This window comes from Protopterus annectens, chromosome 2.part1, assembly GCF_019279795.1.
Source record: "Protopterus annectens isolate FY-2018-M chromosome 2.part1, PAN1.0, whole genome shotgun sequence".
Lineage (NCBI taxonomy): Eukaryota > Metazoa > Chordata > Ceratodontiformes > Protopteridae > Protopterus > Protopterus annectens.
The window spans coordinates 499,173,381-499,196,676 of NC_056729.1; the positions used below are offsets into that span (position 1 = coordinate 499,173,381).

The window sequence follows — 23,296 nt, forward strand, 5'->3', positions numbered from 1 at the left end:
AATATTCGACGTTATCGTCTCGATAATTTGAAATTTGGTAATATGGTAATTCCACTTTTCAAAGGGGTCCAGATATCTATACGTCTCTCTCTCTCTCTCTCTCTCTATATATATATATATATATATATATATATAGATCGAACCTTCAAAAGTCTAACTTCATATGGCTGAGACCATATGATCGAACTTTTAAAAGTTTGAATGGGAAGATTTCCCTTTTCCGCAATGTTTTTCAATCTCAGAGTTGGTATGTTTAAGTAGTGGGGGGTATAGGGGGGCTCCCCCTCCCCTGCTTTGCAGGTATAGTTTTGCTTTTTTTTTTCTTCTTTCTTCAGTTTTCAAACTTTTAAATGTTCGATGCTATGGTCTCGGCCATATCGTCTTCAAACATTTAAAAGTTCGATCTACTGAAGTAGATCCCATAGATATATATATATATATATATATATATATATATATATATACTGCATTTCTATATATATATATATATATACTGCATTTCTAAATACACACACACACATATATATATATATATATATATATATATATATATATATATATATATACACACACACACACACACACACACACACACAATTCTCTATACATACACAACAGGTCAACACAGAAATATCAGTGCACTGATGGGCCAGCCCACAGGAACAGTCAAGAGAATGGCATCACAATGTAGGTCTTCTAGACCAAAGAGACATTTAGACTCTGAAAAAGCGGCTGAACAGATGCCAAAACCCTTTAAGGCCATTCCATACGAAGAGAGTTGGCACCAAAACCCTGCGTCAGAACCCTAAACAAGTTCCTGTATTCTCCTGATAGTTCTTGCTTCAGACCCATGTACAAGCTCCTACTGGGAATGACCACCAATAATCAAGATGACAAGAGAGCTAATGCAGCTGATACTGAAGCAGGGACCTGACCTGTGATAGGATGAACAAAATCCAGCTAAGATCAGCACTGAAGGGTGATAAATATCTGTGTAAAAATAAAAGGTTGTATAAACTAGCAAGCATATCACAAATCTGCCCTTGACACTGCCAGTACATGTGGTGGGTTTATATTAGAACACTGAATATTTAACAGTTCGAATCACTAAAGGTCAACCTTTAGTGATCGAACTAACTGTTAAAACATTGAATGTTCACAAAAAAAAAAAAAAAAAAAAAAAAAAAAACTGTGTAGAAAGAGGGGCAAGTTCCCCTGCACCCCCCACACACCCACTACTTAAATATACAAACTCTGAGACCGCAGTACACTGAAGCAAACGGAAATCTCCCCTTACGGAGATTTCCGTTTACTTGTTCGATGTTCTGCAGTTTCGCTATTCTCGTGTTGACAATGTCAGATTCAACACGGTCTGCCTTCGAGAATGTAATATAGACCCCATGTGACACGAAAGATAATATTCCCTTAAGTAAGCAAACATTAGCAGCCAGCTAAAGAAAAGAAGGTATGCACAAGCATTACAGATTCAAAACATTTTTAGGGGAGCAGAGGAGTATTACCCTAAAATAAATCTTTTCAAAAGGTAAAACTGTGCAACACTGCCAAAATACAAGTTGAATTTTACCCACAGCGGAAATGCTACACAGAGGGACATAGCTCTTAACCTCTCAGTGCAAGAAATCTGGACAAGACAACAATAATGGGGGGACAAAGCCCCAAAATAGGAACAAATTCTAAGTTTCTAAGAGCAGTATTTAAACGTGGTTAGAATAAAAGGTATTGTACTACCATGCATTTTCTGAAGGTTATGAAGTCTGAAACTCAAATGCCTGTCATTATTTTCTGAATTCAGTCCTTGCTGATTTACCACAAAATCCATAAAAAAACATAACACGTATGAGGAACAGACCTGAAATACAAGGCAAAAATCTGGACATTCTGTGAAAATCTGGACAGTTGAGAGGTATGGAAGTGAACAATAAGAAGCAAAATAAGGAGGAGTCAGTCATGCAATTAAAGAGGAGAAATACTGAGCTTACATTTAAAGAATCAAGATGCGTAAAAGCAAATGGTAGGATAAGGTCGCTTAAACTCAACTTAAAAATTTGGAGGGGGGTAATTTACAATATTCCAAGAAACAAACAGTAGCTTAGGGGAGTCGTCACATGCAACTACACTGATGCACTGAAAACGTGATCTGGATAAGGGCCTTCATCCCAGAGGAAGCTGAATAAAGTGGAGCAATTTGGTGGTTTACCAAAGTTTTAGGCTCTGAGCTTCTGCAGTCTTGCCAGCCTCGAGTCCCACTGGTAGACCAAAATGTACACAGTCCTATTGCATCAACTTGTGCAGCCTCAATAATTAACACCCAATACTTGTTGCTGGTTTGTTATTAACTCTACTCACATGAGGTAGTCTCTCCATATGGCCGACAATTCTCTAAAAGTTGGCATGCAGAATTCTGGTATACTTGACACAAACACCGAACATCGAAACTCCCTACTGCTCTGGATAAAGGAACAAACGTTACCATGCGTCCAGGAGGAGGCAAGGTTTGTACAGTCGGCAATGGTGTTGCTCGACATTCCAAAGTTCGCAATATGGCACTTGTGCAAGTGGACTCAACTACCTGTGAGTCGAGTTAATGACAGTAAACCCTTGTTGCTTAGTGTTATAACTAAACAAAACATGTAACTGTTTCCTGTTAAACAATCATTCTGAATATCTGAAGGACACGGTTGGTGTTAACATTTTGCCCCCCCAGCATGTCAAGTTGGGAATACCTTAGACACTTCCAGTTTAAGTATCACCCTGCTACTGCCACCCCTCTTAAGCTACCCTTTTACTTCATGCTGTAGTGTTTCAGAGGTAGTATACACAGCCTGAACTGTAGTTACAGTGCTCTTATATTATAACAGGCCTGTGTACCACACACTGTTGGCTCATCTCACAGAAGGACATTCACAGTTACTGGAATTTAGTTGTAGCAATGATAAATTACAACAAATCTATACAGTGAACATAAAAAGTGTACAGACCCCTGTTAAAATGCCAGGTTTTTGTGATATATAAAAATGAGACCACAATAAAGCATTTCAAAACATTTCCCACCTTTAATGTGACCTATAACGTTACACTTCAATTAAAAAAGACAAATCTGTTAGGGGAAAAAAATATAAAAAATGTACAATAAGCTGCTTGCATAAGTGTGTACACCCTTAAACTAATTCTTTGTTGAAGCACCTTTTAATTACAGCAATCAGTCTTCTTGTGTAGGAGTCCATTAGCATGACACATCTTGACTTGGCAATATTTGCCCACTGTTCCTCGCAAAAGTGCTCCAAATCTGTCAGATTGTGAGGGCATCTCTTGCGCACAGCCCTCTTCAGGTCACCCACAGATTTTCTATTGGATTTAGGTCTGGGCTCTGGTTGGGTCATTCCAAAACTTTAATTTTCTTCTGGTGAAGCAATTATTTTGTATTTTTTTTTTTGGATGTATGCTTGGGGTCATTTTGTTGAAAGGTGAAATTCCTCTTCAGCTTTCTAGTAGACACCTGAAGGTTTTGGTCCAAAAGTAACTGGTATTTGGAACTGTTCATAATTCCCTCCACCTTGACTAAAGATGCAGTTCCAACTGAAGAAAAGCAACCCAAAGCATGATACTGCCATTACCATGCTTCACCGTGGGGATGGTGTTCTTTTGGTGATGCGAAGTGTTGTTTTTGCACCAAACGTACCTTTTGGAATTGTAGCCAAAAAGTTCAGCCTTGGTCTCATCAGACCATAAGACATTTTCCCACATGCTTTTGGGAGGCTAAGCATTGTTTTGCAAATTTTAGCTAGGCCTGGATGATTTTCTGTGTAAGAAAAGGCATCCGTCTTGCAACCCTACCCCACAGTCCAGACATATGCAGAATACTACAGATTGTCACATGTAGTACACAACCAGTACTTGCCAGAAATTCCTGCAGCTCCTTCAGTTTGCTGTAGGACTCTTGCAGCCTCCCTGACCAATTTTCGTCTGGTCTTTTCATCAATTTTGGAGGGACGTTCAGTTCTTTGCATCATCACTGTTGTCCCAAATTTTCTCCACATTTTGGTGAGTCTTCACTGTGTTCCATGGTACATCCAATGCCGTGGAAATATTTTTGTACCCTTCTTCTGACTGATACCTTTCAACAATGAGATCCCTTTGATGCTTTGCAAGCTGTCTCTGAACCATGACTTTTGCTGTAGCAGGCAAGTGAGCAAATGTCAGGAAAATCCTTCTAAGACAGCTGAACTTTGAGGTTTATCAGTCTCTTCAATTGATGGCATGTGTGTACACAAGACAACTAAATGTTGTAATTAAATCAAAAGGTGCTTCAACAAAGTATTAGTTTAAGGGTATGCACTCTTATGCAACCAGCTTATTGTACTTTTTTTTTTTTTTTTTTTTTTTTAATATTTTTTCCCCTAACAGATTTGTTTTTCAATTGAACTGCACAGGTTATAGGTCACATTAAAGGTGGGAAAGGTTTTGAATTTATTTATTGTGGTCTCATTTTTTATATCACAAAAACCTGGCATTTTAACAGAGGTGTGTACACTTTATATCTACTGGACTTAGGTGAAATGGTGCCCTAAGCACTGCCTACTGCCCCCCCCAAACCCTCCAGTACTCCCATCTGTGCCCCCCTCCACATTATGCAAATTACTTTTTTCTCCCTTTTCTCACATTTTGCCCTAATCTTCAGCTTTTTCAAGAAATCATGATTTTCTATATGCTCTGAAATGCATTTTATTTTTTTCTTTTCAAACAGCGTCTTCCTCCAATGACAGCTTGACCAGAAACCATGATTAAGGAAAGAAAATCAGTGCTGCTGTTCAACTTTAGTTTTCCTTGCATTCTTTCAACATGCCATTATTGACCAAGACAGGACAGTAATAACTGTTTAGGAAATAACTCAATTAATCCAGGGTCCCCAGAAGCCAAAGGGTTATGGATGCTTTGGGATGCATTTTAGAACATTTTCCCAACCTTTTAATCCAATGGTGGCTTGAAACATAAACAGGAGTCAGAAAAGAATGTCAGCCTTACTTTTTCTCTTTCAAGAAAGACACAAGTGGTGCCCAAGGGTTAATTTTCACAGCTGACAAAACAGTAGCTCACAATACATACAGTTGTTTTTAGGACACACAAATCCTGACTGAATACTGCCTGCCTCCCTATCCCCCACCAAAGAAAAAGACGGTCATAGCCTGTGCATCCCTCTGATGTTAAATAGGGATGAAGGCAGAAGTTCAGATGCCCATGGTCATGTATTATAAGTGATTGTTTTCATATACACACATAGCATGCCTTCAAACTCCTCAGCACTTCCCTCCCAAAGGCAATTACCACTATATGTGCTTACTGCTAGACACTGACAAAAGTGGAAAAAAATAATGACTACAGTATTGAATTCCACTTTATTGCTAATGTACAGTACACTGTCACTGCACAAGCTATAGTAACTTTCTTTGTACAACTCTGAGGTCTGTGAGAAAAGTAAAAGAAACAATGACGCTGTCTCCAACAGAAGCTATAATGACCTCTTCTGCATATTTCCAAGGTTTGATTGTGATGAGAAATAAAGTAATTAACAAACAATCGCCAGACCTTCACAACCTTCAGCAACCTTCTAGACACATCTGTGCAGGGCTGGTTTTAGAATGGGTGTGGTTGAGGATAGAGGCTATGACTAAGTCCATGTTTCTGAAAGGGGTTCCAGGGGTTCCTTCAGCCAATTCAACTGCTCACTTAGCAGATAAAACTTCATAAATAAACAGACGTTCCTTCCTGTGCAGTGTATGGGGCTAGGCATGACAGTTGACGCTTGCTTTGCCTGCATTCCAGATCAACAGTATCTTTTCATTTATTTATTCTGTTATACATAGTTCTCAACCTTCCATTTCCAGAATGTGGAACACTACCTCTCATAATGTGGAACAAATACGCAAAATGTGGAACACTTACTAATAGCCGACCAACAACATCAGCAAGGAAGCTCACAAGATGGCCAAAATGTATTACTTCATACTTATAAAAGTTCTTTTGTTGAATTAATATGATTCAGTATTATTATTATGGATATCTGGTAAACACATTCTTGACACAATGTGTGACAAACCTTATCAATGTGGAACAATGAGGGACATGGTCTTTTTAAGAGAATGTTCTTCCTAATGAGGTACATTTGAGAGTTATACTGCAATAACCACCATTCACAGTTCAGTGTTGTGCTCTTTGCTGCTAACGATCAAGGGGGGCAGTGATTGGGCCACCTATTCTAAGACCTGCTTCAGGAAGCTGTTCTCTTCTTGGTGTATTGCTATGCTGCAGATGAACCAGTGAGGGATTGGGAAGTGAAAGTAATCTCTCAAAGCAGACAATTGCAGCAGCCACTGTAATAGACCTCAAAATCAAAGAACTTTTTCTACAGTGGCATTACTGGGAGATATCTATACACTGGCAGAAATTTACCTACCACTGACCCACAAATTATTTTAAGAAGATAATCATGCTAACTGCATGACAAATTAAATTAAGTGCTTCTGCTTCAGGGTCTATGACCATACATGTACTTTTTTATATAAATACCACTTACTGGTTTAACTTAACCTCTTCTCCTTCAGAATTAGTTTGGAGTTAAGAAGGTACTGCCCCCCCCCTTTACAAATGGTAAAATTTATTAAAAGCTACACTTCCTACTTGTATAGCTTTAGTGAGGTGGAAGGTGCTTAAAAGTAAATATTAATGCTTATAAATGTGACTGCTTTGCTGACAATGCTTATTTTGACCGAGTCTTACTTGGACTCTATACTTCGACAGGAGTTATTTAACCAAACTGACTAACACTATATGATGATTTTCTAACTAGATTTGTAATGTGTTAATTGTGTATTAACTTTGTTTTTCTGCTCTGCATTTGCTTGTTGAACAAACTATATACTGGACTGCATCCATTGCACTTGTTTTAGCTTTGTGCTCTCTGGGACTAGGTTATGGCTGAAAAGTGTCTTTAGGCAAATTTACCTGCCAGGTGAACAAGTGGACCAAAAATAAAGGGACAAGAAAGAAAGAAAAATTAAACTATAATTGGAGACACTGTTAGGTTTCTGAACACTCGATCAGTTTTAAGAGCAGCTAAGACTGTGCCCCATTTGTCAGTAATCCTAAAACAGAAAAATATGGGGCAAAATTATGGACATTCTGCGAAAATCTGTAGAGTTGAGAGGTACGTTGACTCCTACTCTGGAATTTTAATATGCAAAAAGACAACTTACTTCCTGGGTGCTGTAGCCAATCAGGTCCCTTGCTTCATAGAAGTGGACCTGATTGAGTGCTGCTTACCGGCAAATCAAAACAGAGAAAGTTTGCGATCGCAAGAAAACTTCACACAGCCATGCAGATGTCCACCGTGAGGTGCTGAGGAACAAACACAAGAAACGGGGAAATCTGTGGCTGTGCCATGGGGGAGAACTGGGGGGTCAAAGAAAAAAATGCATGTTCCTCAGTGAAAAAAATGCTAATGGCCAGCTGAAACTCTACAAATCAAAAAGCTGTCACATTTCAAACATACACAGAACTCTCACAGTATACATTAGTAAAACAAAAATGCATAAAGTAAGTGGCACAACAAGGAAATGAAGGGCCTTTTGATCATTTTCTGCTGAAACATTTGTTTCCCATAAGCAACATAGTATTAGCTGTTTTCAAGTAACATCAAAACTAATTTCTGAGACAGCATTTTAAGTGTACTGTAAAAACTCACCTTGATGAACTGGTAAGGAGGCGGCCTCCGTTCATTCTCCTGTGCTTTTCTAGTCTCTCGCTGACGTTTAATCTCCTGAAAGCGAGCATTTGCTTCTTCAAGAGCTTTTAATGAGCAAAACAAGGAAACATAAAATGATTCTCCAGCTATGCAAACAATGCAGTTGTTAAATTATTCTAGGTAATAAAAAACAGATATAAAAATTACTATGAACAGCAAAAAAATTAATATTATGAATGATGATGAACGAACACAGAATTACCTGGCCAGAAGTAGTCAATCAGACCCATTTAAACAAAAGCAAATTCACCAAATAGATCTCAACAAAACTGTTCCCCTTCAGAGGTGGTACAAACCAAGGTTTGCATGGAGTGGGCTGTGCCCCCCCCCCCCCCACAAATAAATATACCAACTCCAGTAATGGAACACTTTACTTACATGACAAAACTGTCCTCAATGCAAAGGACTGTAACAAAACCTACAAATCATGTGTCATGCATTACCAAACTTCTCTCGAATCCCAGCATTAAGCTTTAAATTACTGCACTTTGCTTTCCTCCCCTTTTAACAAACTTACTTCATAGGTAGGTACTAGGCTATTGGCCCAAGGGCCTAAGTAAGCCTAGCCAACAAGGTTTTCTGGCTTACGCCACCAAAGAAAGTTATTTTCCTGTGCCCCTGTCGAGCGGAGCCACAGAAGAGATCCCCGGGGTGTATTTCCTATTTCCCAGCCACTCAAGATTTTTTCTTGAAGAGTGCTAATGAGGAACTTTGCTTGACATAGATGGGTAGCTTGTTCCAGAGTATGGGAAGTCTCTGGGACAGCAATCTATCCCTTCAGCATGCCCTGTTTATTGAGGTGACAAGGTTTAGGTCCCAAGAGCGTGTAGCTCGAAGGGATTGGGATTTCTTTAGGTGTAGCATGTCCAACAGCTCTGGGCTTGACATAGCTTTATATGTTAGGCAGAGATCACTTTGGAGTAGGCGATATGCTATGGAGTAAAGCTGGAGTTTGAGACCGTCAGTGTAGGGCATCTATTTCAGGCCAGTAATCCTACTTCTGTGGCCTTTCCAGCTGCTGCAGATGTCTTGAAAAGTACATTCCAAAAGGGGTGTGGTACTATATAATGGGTCTGAGTGTAGAGTAGAGGGGAACAATGACCTCTTTTTTCCTGGATGAGAACCGTTTTGTGATGAGGTGTGCCACGTAGAAGGATTTCCTGACTACTGTGGCAATGTGATTATCAAGGAGAGACTACTGTCCACCTGAGTCCCAAGGTCTCTTATCACACATTCTGCGTTACGTAGACTATGTGGTAGTTCATGGGTACAGAGTTTTTACCAAAGGGTATGAGAATGCACTTTTTGGCATTGAGCTTGAGGTCATGGCTCTGACACCAGGCATCTGTCTCTGAGGCCCTTCTGTAGGCTGCTCACATTATTTGGGGACTCTACTTTGGCTCCTAGTTTGCAGTCATCTGCAAACTTCGTTAGCCAAAGGTCTTCTGTGTTAGCCTGTACTTCAGAGAAGTACATATCAAACAGGAGAGGTTCCAGGACTGAACCCTGTGGTACTCCACTTGTCACTGGTTTAAAGTCAGATTTGGAGTCTGCAACTTTTATAGTGTGGGCTCTGTCAGTGAGCCAGTTGGCAACCCATCTTGTGACGTAGGGATTTATACCTAGTTTAGTGAGTTTAGCTATAATTCCAGAATGGGGGATGGTGTCAAAAGCCTTGGCGAGGTCAAGATAGGCTGTGAACCACCTTACCCTCATCTACGACTTTGGCGACTGCCTCAAATAAGTCGATCAGGTTCAGGAGGCAAGATCTGCCTTTCACAAACACGAACTGGGTGGGGTCTAGAGCTTGGAGGTTACCAATGTCTATGTTTATGAGCTCCATGATGATATGTTCTATGGCCTTACAGACCAGGCTCATCAGACTAATAGGGCGATAGTTCCTGGGATCAGTGGTGGCTCCCCCTTTGTGGAGTGGGATAACTGTTGCTGTGTGCCATTCGGTAGGCACAAAGCCTGATGTGAGGCTATGATTGAACATGGTGCCGAGGTGGGGGAACCAGTTTGTTCTGAAGTTCGTGTAAAATGCAGCCAGGGATGTTGTCTGGTCCCATGGATGCTGTGTTTTTGGCTTTAGAGAGTGCAGCCTTTACTTGCATAGCTGTGATTACAGGGACTCTGCATTCTTCCTGTATAGATATGGGCCCTTCAGGGGGTGAGGGGGTAAAGTTAGCATTGAACCTGCCAGGATGTTGGCAATATCAGTTGGTTCTGTAATTTTTGTGCCGTTGTGCTGCAACTCAGAGCAGGTCTGGGTGTTGCCATCGAGATCCTGACATAGCTATAGAATGCTTTGTGGTTGTCCCTAGAATCAGTGGCTATTTTGTTTTCATAGCTACCTTTGGAAGATCTTATAAAGGATCTCAGCTTCTTACTGAGGCTGAACAAGGAGCTCCTACACTCGTGGGATTTTACTCTTTTGCAACAGTTTCTTCCTTCTGTTGTAGAGTTTGTTTATGGCAGGGGACCACCAGATTGTCTTCCTTTTTTTGAAGGATAGCGTCTTGGTTCTGTTTGGGAAAGCATGATCCACGCACTCGTGTAAGTGCTTACAGAGTGCATTTGTGTAGGATTCAGCAGTTGTAACAGTATTGTCCATCTGAATGGGTGTCATGAAGTTCACCACTTCTGTCTTAAGAAGCATGAAGTTGGCTTTGGAGAAATTTTTTACCGTGGTTTCTTTAATGGGGGCGGGATGTGGACATCTAGAGTGATTAGCTTATGGTCAGATCTGACCAATGAGGAGTCGACTTCAGGTATGGAACACCAGTTACTCATGTTGGTAATGACTAGGTCTAGGATATTGTTGCCCCTGGTGGGGGTGTGGATAAGTTGATCCCAGGCACTGGAATTTATGAATTCCAGGAAGCGTTAAGAGAAGGAGTTGGTAACATGAGTAGTTTTTTCCCAGTTAATGGTGGGGTAGTTGAAATCGCCCACTATTAGGGTGTTTGGTTGAGCACTAATATTTTCCGGTTTATCAAGAAAAGAGGAGTGGGAATCCTGGGGCATGGTGGGGGATCTGTAGCAAGCTACAATTTGGACTGTCGTTTTGCCCAGAGTTAGTTGCACTTGGATAACCTCGGGTGCATTATGCTGAGCAACTAGCCTGGAGGTGTGGATATCCTTAATGAATATGGACACACCTCTGCCTTTGGTGTTCCGGTCCAGGTTAGGTGGCCGAAAAGTGTGGTATGAGTTATATAGTCTAGTAATGCAGGGGTGCGCTCTGGAGCCTTGAACCAGGTCTCAGTCAATGCACAGATATCAATGTTCTCCATTTTAAGGAGTGCCTTGAGGGAGTACATTTTGAGATTTAGACTTCTAGCATTGAGTAGCATTACCCTAAAACTGAACAGACTGCAGTAATCTCCATTCCTAGAGGTAAGTTATGCACTGGTTCAGTCTATCTGAATCTTACTTCGGAATACTTCCTTACTCTTCCGATCTTCAACTTTATTTTTTCCCTTATTTTCCATCAGCTGGTCTACCTTATTTCCTACGGGAACTCGCAGGTCATAACTCCACACTTCCTTTCTGGGACTTAGTAAGTGCACTTTCAAAGGCAATATCCGACTACGACAGGGTAATAACTAAATACAACACTCATTCTCATCTCCTCTTTTTTTTCCTTAAAGAAAGCATTATTCTACAAACATCACTGACAAAAAAAGCGTGTCAAGGAACTACGTAAGGCATCAATCACAGTATTAAATGATTAAGACTCAATAGCATCCCAGCCTCAGAAGGTATGAAATGAAGATAATTTAATAACAAGTGCACCCCCCCCCCCCCCAAAAAAAGGTGCACACACTACATCGCCATAACTACTGTGGGAAGAGAGTCAGCAATTTTAGGGCAGGAAAAAAAATTAAAAAGGAAAGATAAGACAGGCTTTCACAGCATCAGCTGATCACTACTTGTATCCTCCTTGACAGGCCCTGTGGTTAGGTCCATTCTTTTTAACCATAAGAATTTTGCATCTTTTTAAATAGAATTTCATGTGGTCAAGTAAGGCTGCATCTTCAGTCACATAACTACAAAAGCATGCTTTGCTGGTTCACCCATTAGCCAGCAGCAAACACTTTTTTGAAAAGCAAAGCAATGAAGACTTGACAACCTTGTATGCCAGTAAGTCACATACCAGTACATGAGTATTGGGCCCAACTTAAGAAAATGTTAACAGTCACTGCTGGCTGAAGAGGCTTACTCATCCTCTGGAGATGGTATTCTGCCACAGCAAGGAAAACTGTATCCTCTATATTTAATATTAGAGACTCTTCTTAAAAGGCTCATTTTGAGTTGAAACCCCAGCAATAAACCACCAGGAGTTCAGGAACCAGGCTGAGAAAGTACAGTTTTGTACCTACCATAAATGTAGATGTCCGAACTGGATAGCATCTGCAGTCATAACAACTGGGTTGTCCTGTCATCAGGCAGCCCTTCAGTCGGCCGGATTCCAAAGTCCGGGTCCGGCCTCGGCTGATGTCGCACTTCACCCGACGTCATCTCTGTTGGTCTTCGGGTATAAAGGCATCAGCCGACGCCATTTTCCTCAGTGTTTCTTGCCCCAGATGCCAGTAGCCCTCTTGAAGGCTAAAAATTTTGGATAAATGCCAATGTTTCCAAAAAGATAGTGGTAAACACAAAAAATAAACATGCATGTACATATATACAACAAATACACCATAAAAGACCCCCCCCCCACCAGCTAGCTATTAGGAGGGTAAACACCCTAGGAGTACCACAGAGGGGAAGGAGGGAGGGTAATCCTGACTGCAGATGCTATCCAGTTCGGACATCTACATTTATGGTAGGTACAAAACTGTACTATGTCCTTCATGGATGCATCTGCAGTCATAACAACTGGGTAGAATACCATAGCCAACTAGGGGAGGAGGAAGAAACTAGATTATGGTGTGTTTAGGATCCCTTGCAGTACAGCAGTGGCAAACCCTGCTCGGGATCTGGAATATAGAGGCAAATTATAATGCTTGGCAAATGTATGCACGGAGGTCCAAGTAGCCGCCTCAATAATGTCTTTGGTTGCCACACCTCGTAAAAAGGCTGTGGTAGTGGCTGTTGCCCTTGTAGAATGAGGTCTTATGTTCTGTGGAATTGGTTTTCCATGGAAGGAGTAACAGAACCGTATGCAATTCCCTATCCATTTGGAGATTGTCTGTTTGGAAATGGCCTTTCCTTCCCTTCCTGTTGCATAGGCTACAAAAAGCTGATCCGTTTTTCTGCTACTTTTTGTTCTGTCCAGGTAGTAGCGTAGCTGTCTATGTACATCCAAGGTATGCAGTATTCTTTCCCCTCTGTTTTGTGGGTTGGGAAAGAAGGTAGGTAGGTGGATTGCCTGGTTTAAAGACACTCTGGATACCACCTTAGGCATAAATGTAGGATTGGTCCTCATGGACACTATCTTGATGGAAGATTAGGAAGGGTTGTACTGCCATTAGGGCCTGGAGTTCAGAAACCCTCCTGGCTGAGGTTATTGCCAGTAGGAAGGCGGTTTTCCATGATAGATGCTGTAGGTCTGCTGTTGCTGCTGGCTCAAAAGGTGATAGTGTCAACTTTTCTAGCACAAAGTTCAAGTCCCAAGCTGGTAATGGTGGTTTCCTTGGAGGTTTTACATTCTTGATTCCTCTGAGGAACTGTCTGAGTAATGGGTGTGAAAAAACAGGTGGATCAAAGCTGTATTCTGCTGAAATAGCTGATGCATGTATCTTGATGGAGGAGTAGGACAGACCTGAATGTAGAAGTTCTGCCAGATACTCCAGGATGTTAGGCATATCTATGTTTGACACATCTTTTCCTCTTTCAGTACTCCAAATGACAAACCTTTTCCATTTTCCTGCATAGTTCCTTCTTGTTGAAGGTCTGCGGGCCTCAAGAATAATGTCTTTAACTCTTTGCGAAAGTTCTGGATTAGCTGCTGCTATGTGATGTTCCATGCAGTCAGTTGCAACGTTTTTAGGTTTGGATGCATGATGCTGTAGTTGTTCTGAGTTAACATCAAAGGCATCAGGGGTATTGGCCACATATTGTTCTGAGACATGTTCCTCAGCAGTGGGTACCAGTGTTGTCTTGGCCAGTTTGGAGCTATTAGGATTATCCTTGGACGTTCTTCCTTGATTTTTAGTAATACCTTGTGTATCAAGGGAAGAGGTGGGAATGCATATGCTGTTAGGCCTTTCCAGCTGAAGGAGAGCGAATCCACCTTCCATGCTAGTGGGTGGAATGTCCTTGTGCAGAACTTTTTGAGTTGGTGATTGAGAGGGGAAGCAAATAGATCTATCTGAGGCATTCCCCATTTCTTTGAGATGGTTTTGAAGATGTCCGGATGTAGCATCCATTCGTGGGCATCCGATGTGGTTCTGCTTAGTATGTCTGCTAGAGTATTTTCTTTTCCCGGTACAAATATTGCCTGTAACTGGATGTTGTAGCTGAGTGCCAGGTTCCACAGCTCCAGAGTCATTCTGCATAGGGGGTATGAATGAGTGCCTCCCTGTTTGTTGATGTACCACATGACTGTGGTGTTGTCTGTCCTTATCATTAACTGGCCCTCCTTGAGAAAAGGTCTGAAGTTTTGGATTGCCAGTTTTACTGCCAGCATTTCTTTTAGGTTGATGTGCAGATGAAGTTGATCCTGCGTCCACAATCCTTGCACGCATTTGTCCAGCATGTGGGCCCCCCATCCTAGGTCTGAAGCGTCTGTTGTGATGGTTTGGCTTGCTTGACATCTGCGAAAGGGTAGCCCTGGGTTTGACTGGCATGCTTGAGCCCACCATAGGAACTCCTGTTTTAAGCATGGAATTAGTGGAATTTCTGTTTCTAAGCTGTGCCTGTGCTGGGACCATAAATTCTTTAGGTACCACTGTAGTTTTCTCATATGTAGTCTGGCAAGTGGGACCAAGATTATGCATGATGCCATGAAGCCCAAGGCCTGCAGTACTTTCCTTGCTGTTAACTTGTTCTGTTTTGTTAGAGCCAAGAAGTAAAGAGGGAGTTCTCTTTGTTTTTCTGCAGTTAGGAAAGCCATTTGTTTTACTGTGTCCAATTCAGCCCAAGAATGTCCTTGTCTGGGATGGTATCAGCCTTGATTTTTGTAAATTGACTGTGTATCCCAGTGCTTGTAGCAAGTAAATGACCCTTTGTAAATCTGTTGTCAGCTTGCTTTTGTTGTCCCCTTGTAGCAGGCAGTCGTCCAGGTATGGGTAAATTTGAATTCCTGTAGTCTGCAGTGGGCGATTACTGATGCCAGGCATTTTGTGAATACTCTGGGCAGTAGATAAGCCAAAGGGCCATGCTCAGAATTGATAATGCTCTGATCCTGCAAGAAATCTGAGTTATCTTCTGCAGATTGGTCGCATGGGGCCGTGCAGGTATGCCTCCTTGAGATCTAGAGTTACCAGCCAACACTCCTTGCCCAGCATGGGAAGAAGTTGCTGTAGGGTCAGCATTTTGAATTTTGGGACAATGATGTATGTATTTAAGGTGGACAGGTCGAGAATAGGTCTCCAACTTTTTTCCTTTCTTGGAACTAGGAATAGTCTTGAGTAAAATCCCTTTCCTTGTTCTGTTATTGGCACTCTTTCCACAGCTCTCATGTTTGCTAACTGCATTATCTGTTGTAGAGCCTCTGTTTTTTGGTTTGGAGGTAGATTTGGCATTCCTCTTTTGACTGGTAAAGTGTGGAAGTGGAACCGGTAACCTTGATCTATGGTTTGTAAAATCCACTTGTCTTTTGTGATATAGTGCCAGTTCTTTGAAAATAAGGATAATTTGCCGCCTAATGGAGCTGCTATTTGTTCCCTGGTAGGCGGATTTAGAGTTAAGTCACTGTGGCTGTGTTGTTGTAGTGGCAGTGGTTGTGTCTGTGCCTCGGTTGTTACCTTGCCACTGTCGTCCTCTGTAGGCACCTCCTCTGGATTGGTTTCTGCCTCTGGAACGTCTATTCCTGCCCCTTTGGGATCTTGTGGAGTCAGGAAAGGACCAATTTTTGGCAGGCCAGTTCCTGCTAAACCTTGGTGGTTGGACCTGTAAGAAATCTTTAACCGTTTGAACAGATTTTGCCTTTTCTTCCATTTTCTTCATTACCTGCTGGGCAGGTGTACCAAACAAGCTGGTCTTATCCATAGGAGCATCTAGTAACTTAGCTTTAACATGATCCGGTAAGGCTTGTTCCTTTAGCCATGCATGCCTTCTTATCACAGTGCCAGTCATGGCTGATCTAAATGAAGCCTCCAGTGCATCATAGCCACATTTTAAGGAATGGTTACTAACCTGTTGTATGTTATTTACCATTTCTAATACATATTTCTTATCAATAGATTCATCAGAGGATAGCTTTTTTGTTAACTGATCAAGCATAAACTCTTGGTATTGTATCATGTGAAACTGACAGTTTAAAGCTCTAGCTGAGAGAGTAGCTGAAGTGTAAACCTTTTTGCCCCATCTGTCTAAAGACCTGGCTTCCCTTTCAGAAGGAATAGGGTTTTTAGCTGAGGTCGCGGCCACTGCCTTGGGACCCTGGGATATAGTTTCGGGGTCTGCAAGAGGGGCCTTGTAAAGGTGGTGATGAGTGTCTGGTACCCTGTAAAATCTGTCTGGTTTAGCAGGGGCTGGAGGTAAAGAATCTGGTGCGGAGCAGACATCATTGAAGGCATCATCCACTACAGAGAGCACAGGAGGTATAGCTAAGGGCCTGTGTTGTGGAAGGTGCAGAAAGGTTCTAAGTCTTTTTCTGGAGTCTGAGAAATCCTGCTGCTGCCATTGGAACTGCTCTCGCATAGCATGTAAGGTTTCCCCAAAGGAAAATTCTTCTGGTGGGGAGGCAGCTGGAATGGATTCTTCAGCATCTGAGTCTTCAAAATTGGAGAAAGGAGCCTCTGGCTGATCTGTTATGTCCGATTCATCAGCAGAATCATCAGAGGACACAGGCTCGGGGGGCTCTGCCCTAGGTCTCTTCTCTGGGGGCTGAGAGGCCCTGTCTGGGTGAGATTGAGATCCCCTAATTAATGAAATTAAATCTTCTGCAAGGGTTAACATTTGTGAACTAGAAGAGGGCCGTGTTGTAGGGGGTTTAGCAGGCACTGTTCTAGTAGTTTTGGCTGCTTTGGCCCTGGCAAAAGCTTTAATGGACATGGCTGCTGGAGGCCTAGCAGCACCACGTGTTGGGGTAGACACATCCAAGGGAATGGTGTCTGATAAGTCAGTGGCAACCACCGTAGTGGAGAAAATTTCTGAGGCCGGCTCAAGAGAGGTAGCAGGGGCCTCAGTGGTAGTGAAGGATTCTGCTGCATTTTGATCAGTTTTCTCGGTTTCGGCCGAAACCGAGACACTCGCGGTTTGCTTAACCATGGTTTCGGCCGAAACCGCGGACCGCGAGTGTCGGTCTTTATCTTTGCGTTTTTTAGTAGTTTGGGTAGTCGGAGGATCCGACGGCATAATATACGCAAAATCAGAACCGAAAAACTGTTCAGCAAACTCCGACCGACGCCTAAGCGTTTGTCGGTTGAAAGAAGCACAGGCCGAACAGGCTGCTACGTCGTGGGCTGGGCCTAAACAAGGCAGACAGTAAGAGTGGAAATCCTTATGAGGTATTTGTTTCCCACAGGTTAAACAATTATTAACTTTTTCTGACATCGGCTGAGGCAAGAAAGAGTCCCCAACGGGGTACTTAGCTTTAGAAGTCTTCGAAGTAGTATTCGGTAGAGGTAATCTCTGAATCCGACCGACCGGCACTTGCGAACAGCTTCTGCTTCGGGCGCCACGCGGCAAGAAAGACTGAGGAAAATGGCGTCGGCTGATGCCTTTATACCCGAAGACCAACAGAGATGACGTCGGGTGAAGTGCGACATCAGCCGAGGCCGGACCCGGACTTTGGAATCCGGCCGACTGAAGGGCTGCCTGACGACAGGACAACCCAGTTGTTATGACTGCAGATGCATCCATGAAGGACATCAGCACTAGAACAGAGCTCATAACTGAGTTCTACAATACAGTCTCACCCGAGGTCCATTTGGTTAACAGCAGATCCCCCCCCCCCCCCCCAAAGGTGAGATCACTGACCAAGAAATAAAATTAGGTAAACTAGCCCCCAACAGCAAAACATAATAAGAAGTTATGTACTCACCATAACGTTCCATCTGAGTAGGTAGCTTCATTTGTCTGCAACCTGTGGGTCTTGGATCCGATATCGGATCCGAGTCGGCAACTTGTTTCATAGCTAATAGATCCGAGCTCCTAGCTCCTCCCTTCACCCATAATCCCCTGCCAACCCTCCATGACCTCAGATCAAGTTTGCCCCTCAATATGTACCCAAAAAGGGTATTCCAACTTACATAGATCCGCTGAAGGCCAGGGGGAAGGGGGGGGTGGTGGTTGCAGACAAAAGAAGCTACCTACTCAGATGGAACATTATGGTGAGTACATAACTTCTTAATCTGAAGTAGGGACTTCATTTGTCAGCAACCTGTGGGACAGAGTCCTCAGCTACCTGAATCTTGGGTGGCCATCATGGAAGAATATTGCGGAGCACCACAGAGCCAAAGGATGCTCTCCCTCTAGAAATCACGTCCAGTTTGTAGTGGTTAATAAAGGTATGAGATGAGGCCCAAGTGGCTGCCGAACAAATATCACCCAATGGAACTCTAGATTTGAAGGCCGCAGAAGTAGAGATGGAACAAGTGGAATGTGCGCGAACTCCTTCAGGTGCGGGTCTCCCAGAGGCTTGGTACGCTAACAGGATACATTGTGAAATCCAGCGTGATAGAGATATTTTTGATATTGCTTTCCCCAAATTAAATTTGGCAAAGGAAATGAACAGCTGGTCGGATTGTCTGTGACCAGCTGTTCTACGAGTATAAAAACGTAGCTGCCTATGAACATCTAATGAGTGCAGCTTGTACTCTCCTTTATTCTGATATTTAGGAAAGAAAACCGGTAAATGTATGGATTGATTTATATTGGTTTCTGATGCTATTTTCGGAAGGAAAGAGGGACTGATCCTGAGGTACACTCTGTCCGGATGAAAGATCAAATAAGGAGGCTTCACAGAAAGAGCTTGAAGCTCTGAAACTCTTTTCGCAGAAGTAATGGCTACAAGGAATGCTGTTTTCCAGGACAAGTATTTGAGATCTACTGAAGCAGCAGGTTCAAAAGGTGGAGCAGTCAGGGCTTGAAGAACTAGTGAAAGATCCCAAGGTGGTACGGCTTCTTTTATAGGGGGTCTAAGCAAAAAGGTGCCCTTGAGAAAGGTTTCACACAATTTGGCCGACATCAAGGGCCCTGTGTCATGTCCCACATGGTAATGGGAGATGGCAGCCAATTGCACTTTGACAGTTGACAACTAGCGCCTTCCTGAAAATGTTTGGTTAGGAAGTCTAATACGGATGGAAGAGGAGCCGTAAAGGGATCTAGATTATGATGCTCCACCCAGACGGAGAAATGTTTCCATTTACTGCGGTACACTTTCCTGGTGGAGGGCTTATGCGCTGCCACAAGGATGGCTTAGACTGGTGAAGAGATACCGGGAGTCCTAACTAGGAGTGGAACTGGAGCAACCAAGCCGTCGGCTTCAGATTGTCCAGATTTGGGGTCGTTAAGTCCGACGGATGGGAGATTAGATCCGGCTCCCTCGGTGGCGTGGGACAATAGCTGCATAGAGGTATTTGAAATGGATCTCAGAGTGGCCATTCGGGTGGAGTACAATTGTTTGTCCTCCGCCGACATGGACTCAGGGGGGAGGCAGCGTATTCTTTGATAAGATCCCGCTGCATCCTGATGACATGTGCCATATAGTTCAGAGACCTTACCGAGAAGGTCACTGAACTAAAAACTCGCTTCCCTAAGCAGTCCATCGAGTGGGACTCCTTGCTCGGTGGATGGACTGAGGGTCTCTCCTGAGCTAGTTCCCTCTTAGTGGCTGCCGCCGTCAACATGGCATCTACGGGGGGACCCTTGCTCCAGTGTGACCAGTCTGCAGGGGGGCTTAGTATCCTGTCCGGGCGTTTGGGTATTGGCTCCACGGTGTCTGGGTCCTTCCACGCCCTGGTGGTAATAAGGTCCACCAAGGAGTCGGCCGGAGGGGACACCCAAGAGGTAGACGGGCCTGCTTCGAATGCCTCCAGAAACACTGACTCATCAGAGGAAGACTTGGGGGCAGACCACCCACCTCTGATCCTCAGCATCTCCATGATGTCTCCAAAGGAGACATCCTCAGGGGGTGATCTTGGTGAGCCTTCCCCTTCATCCAAGTCCGTGTCCTCAGTTAAGGACTCAGGGGAGTCCACGTGCCTCCTCTTGCACTTATGCTTGCGGGGCACTTCCTCGGGGGGGGGGGGGGGCTGTCCGAGGAGGTCTCGCCAGCAACATCCTGTTCCAATGGAACTACCTGGGACATTGAAGCAGGCTGTCCCTTAGGCCGGGTGATGGAAGCCTGGCCCAGCAGAGAGGGAGTGCAGGGTGGAGCCGAGACAAGGGCTGGGGGTCCGGATGCTCTCGACAAAGCCCTCTCCACTACATCGAAGGCCGAGGGGGAACCGCTCTCCCTGGGCTCCGAGAGCCGGCTCCCACTCGGATCAGATGAAGGGATCGGAACCGGCGCCGAGACCATCGGATCTGAAGGACCAGTGCGCTCCGACCTGGACGGAGCCAAAGGCACACTGAATCCCTCGGATCCGAAGCTCGGGCCATGGCTCCAAGAGGTCGGATCCGATTGACTCGAGGGCAGAATCGGATCCGAAGTACCAAGTACTGTCGGTGCCGACCCACCCCCGGCTCTGACGCTGCTCGGCTCCAAACGCTCCGAACCCGGGTAGCGGGTCGGAGAAGGAGCAAGTGGGGCGAAAAAGGGTGTCGAGCTCCCACCCCCCAAAGGGGGGGGGGGGGAGGGGGAGGCAAGAGCACTCCCATCTGCAGCTGGGCCTGGATGAATCTTCGCATCATCCGGTCCAAGTCTGCATCAGACATGCTGAATGTTGATCTCGAAGAGGCCACCGAGGCAGGCCTGGAATGCCGCCTCGATGGAGATCGGGCCTCCTCCTCCTCGGGCCCTGGGGAGAAGCAAGGAGATCGGAGCCGAGGAGGAGGAGACCTAGAAGCAGTGGAGGGAGAAGCCCACTTAGCTGGCGGGGCCGGGGAGGCCTCGGCCCGCCGTGGTGCTTCTCCTCCGCTTTCCTCCTTGCCTCCCTGTCCTCCGGCGCTTTAGTGGGAGTTTGAGTCCCGGCCGAAGGAAGGGGGGCAGGAGTGGCAATAACCACCGCCTGTGGTAGTGCCACTTGAGCAGCGGAGGCCGGAGCCGAGTCCGGGGGCAAAAGTCCCGCCAGGACCAGCTTCGACCTTCGCTCTTTCAGTGCCCTGGGGTTGAACGCTGCACAAATGGTACAGCCTAAGGTGAGGTGTTTAACCCCAAGGCACCGGACGCACAGAGTGTGGCCATCAGCCGGGGAGAGCTCATGGCCACACTCGGTACATTTAGAAAAAATGGCTTTTGGGGCCTCAGCCATACTTTAAAGAAAAAAAGGAATGCTACACAAACACACAGGCCCCAAAAACACAACACACACACACACTCACTAACGACCAGCGAAGGGAGGGAAAAAACTATGTAAAAAAAATTTAATATTACAGGGAACCTAACTCTTACACACTTTTTTAAATTAAGGTAGAGAAATTTGACAGAAAAACAGACTTAACTGATGATTTTTTGCTAGAGCTCAAGGAATCCAGCCATCCACAAGCGCGGCAAACTAGATCTGAGGTCATGGAGGGTTGGCAGGGGATTATGGCTGAGGGGAAGAGCTAGGAGCTCGGATCCATTAGCTATGAAACAAGTTGCCGGCTCGGATCCGATATCGGATCCAAGACCCACAGGTTGTTGACAAATTAAGTCCCTACTTCAGATCTTGGTTTTACAAGACATGAAAAAAGGCCTACCAACAGATCACTGGAGACTGTTCACCAGTCAAAAAACACACACACACACACACACACACACACACACACACACACACACACACACACACACACACACACACACAAGTCAGCACTAAGAAAATACAGAAAATGTAGTGGCTGTGCTATTAGAGTCCTCATATGTTGTAACATCACAATCAAGAGTGATAGGGTGAGAGCATGGTTACATCTTACACAGAAAATGCAGTACTGCTCCATTGCTCCAAACTTATCTTTTGTTTTCAACTAGATAAACTGAGGGCATCCTGTGTTCTTTTTAATGGCAGGGCAACTGAAATTATAGTGCACAGCTCTGCAACATGAAAAGGCAGTCTCCTGAACAGAAACCAAAAAGGGTTATCTATGAATTTATGGGACCCTCTATGAAACCTTATGGTAGTTCCCAAACAGGGCTCCTAGGAGACCGTAACACTCTAAGGGGCACATAAAACACCAACACTTCTATAACTGAAGCTAATAAATTGTATTTTAGCCTAAGACTTACTATGATCAACATTTACAGACTACCACTACACAGGTAGCCCTGCTTTCACTGTTAATTTTACTAACAGGCCACAGATTACCACTTCTCCCAAGCTGCTAACTACAACACATGTACAAACTCGTCAAAACAATTCATTACCATTTTTCGTCTTCGCACATGTCTACAGTTCCATACAACTGTTTGTGTTGACCAAGGTTCTTGGCTTCATGTCAATGTAGGAAGCCATACTAGTACAAAATATGGATATCTCCACCAGCTGGGGCAACAGTTGGCTTTACCATTGGAGCTGGTTCTTTGTTTAAATCTCCATTTGGAGTTGAGCGAAGCCGCAAGAAAATCTTTCATACATAAGATGTAACCTACAGTGTAGAAGACTTTCCTCGTTTAGAGTAGACATATGTTATGATACTTCAGTCACTTTGCAGGATAATTCTGACTTTACCTGTATCCTTGGATGTCCAATGTAATATTTAGTGCACACATCTGGGATCTTCAACATGCATAAATGCAGTCCACGAGCAGACAGACTTGCAGAGCTTTATTTCCCCCTAGGTCTTCAGCCAGGGACATAAGCACATCACAGTAATAAAGGGTATGTCTACAACACCAAATTTAGTTCTTTCTTGCCAAGCAATGCATTGCTGTATGCTGTTCACAGCATTCAGACAAGTCGATCTATTTAGCTGCCAGACAAGTACCCCACAGGGGAACACTTTCATCTTAGCTGTATTACTGTTTTATCATTTGGTTAATATGTGATAATGACTCCAGTCCTGAAGAGTTTGCACTAAGAGGTTAATTGTGTTATTTGTGGCAAACCACACCCCCTCCCACTAATTTCTGCCTTGGGCCAAAACACGAATGTGGACTCCTACCGGTACTGTGCTTCTTTTATCCAGAGAACATTCTGGAGAAGGCAGAAGTATTTTCCAGGAATAGGCATTCAGAAAAGGCTTGGTTCCATGCCACCATGGAATCCACCAAAGCCTTCT

General features: G+C 43.9%; 1 protein-coding gene across 1 annotated transcript in view; it reads right to left on the bottom strand.

Annotated features, from left to right (window-relative positions):
• Nucleotides 1-23,296, bottom strand: part of NSD2 (nuclear receptor binding SET domain protein 2) — a 2,565,963-nt gene that overhangs the window by 466,038 nt on the left and 2,076,629 nt on the right. Inside the window, exon 18 of the mRNA XM_044062294.1 lies at nucleotides 7,760-7,863. Coding sequence (XP_043918229.1) covers nucleotides 7,760-7,863 — 104 coding nt within the window. The remainder of the gene's footprint in view (nucleotides 1-7,759; nucleotides 7,864-23,296) is intronic.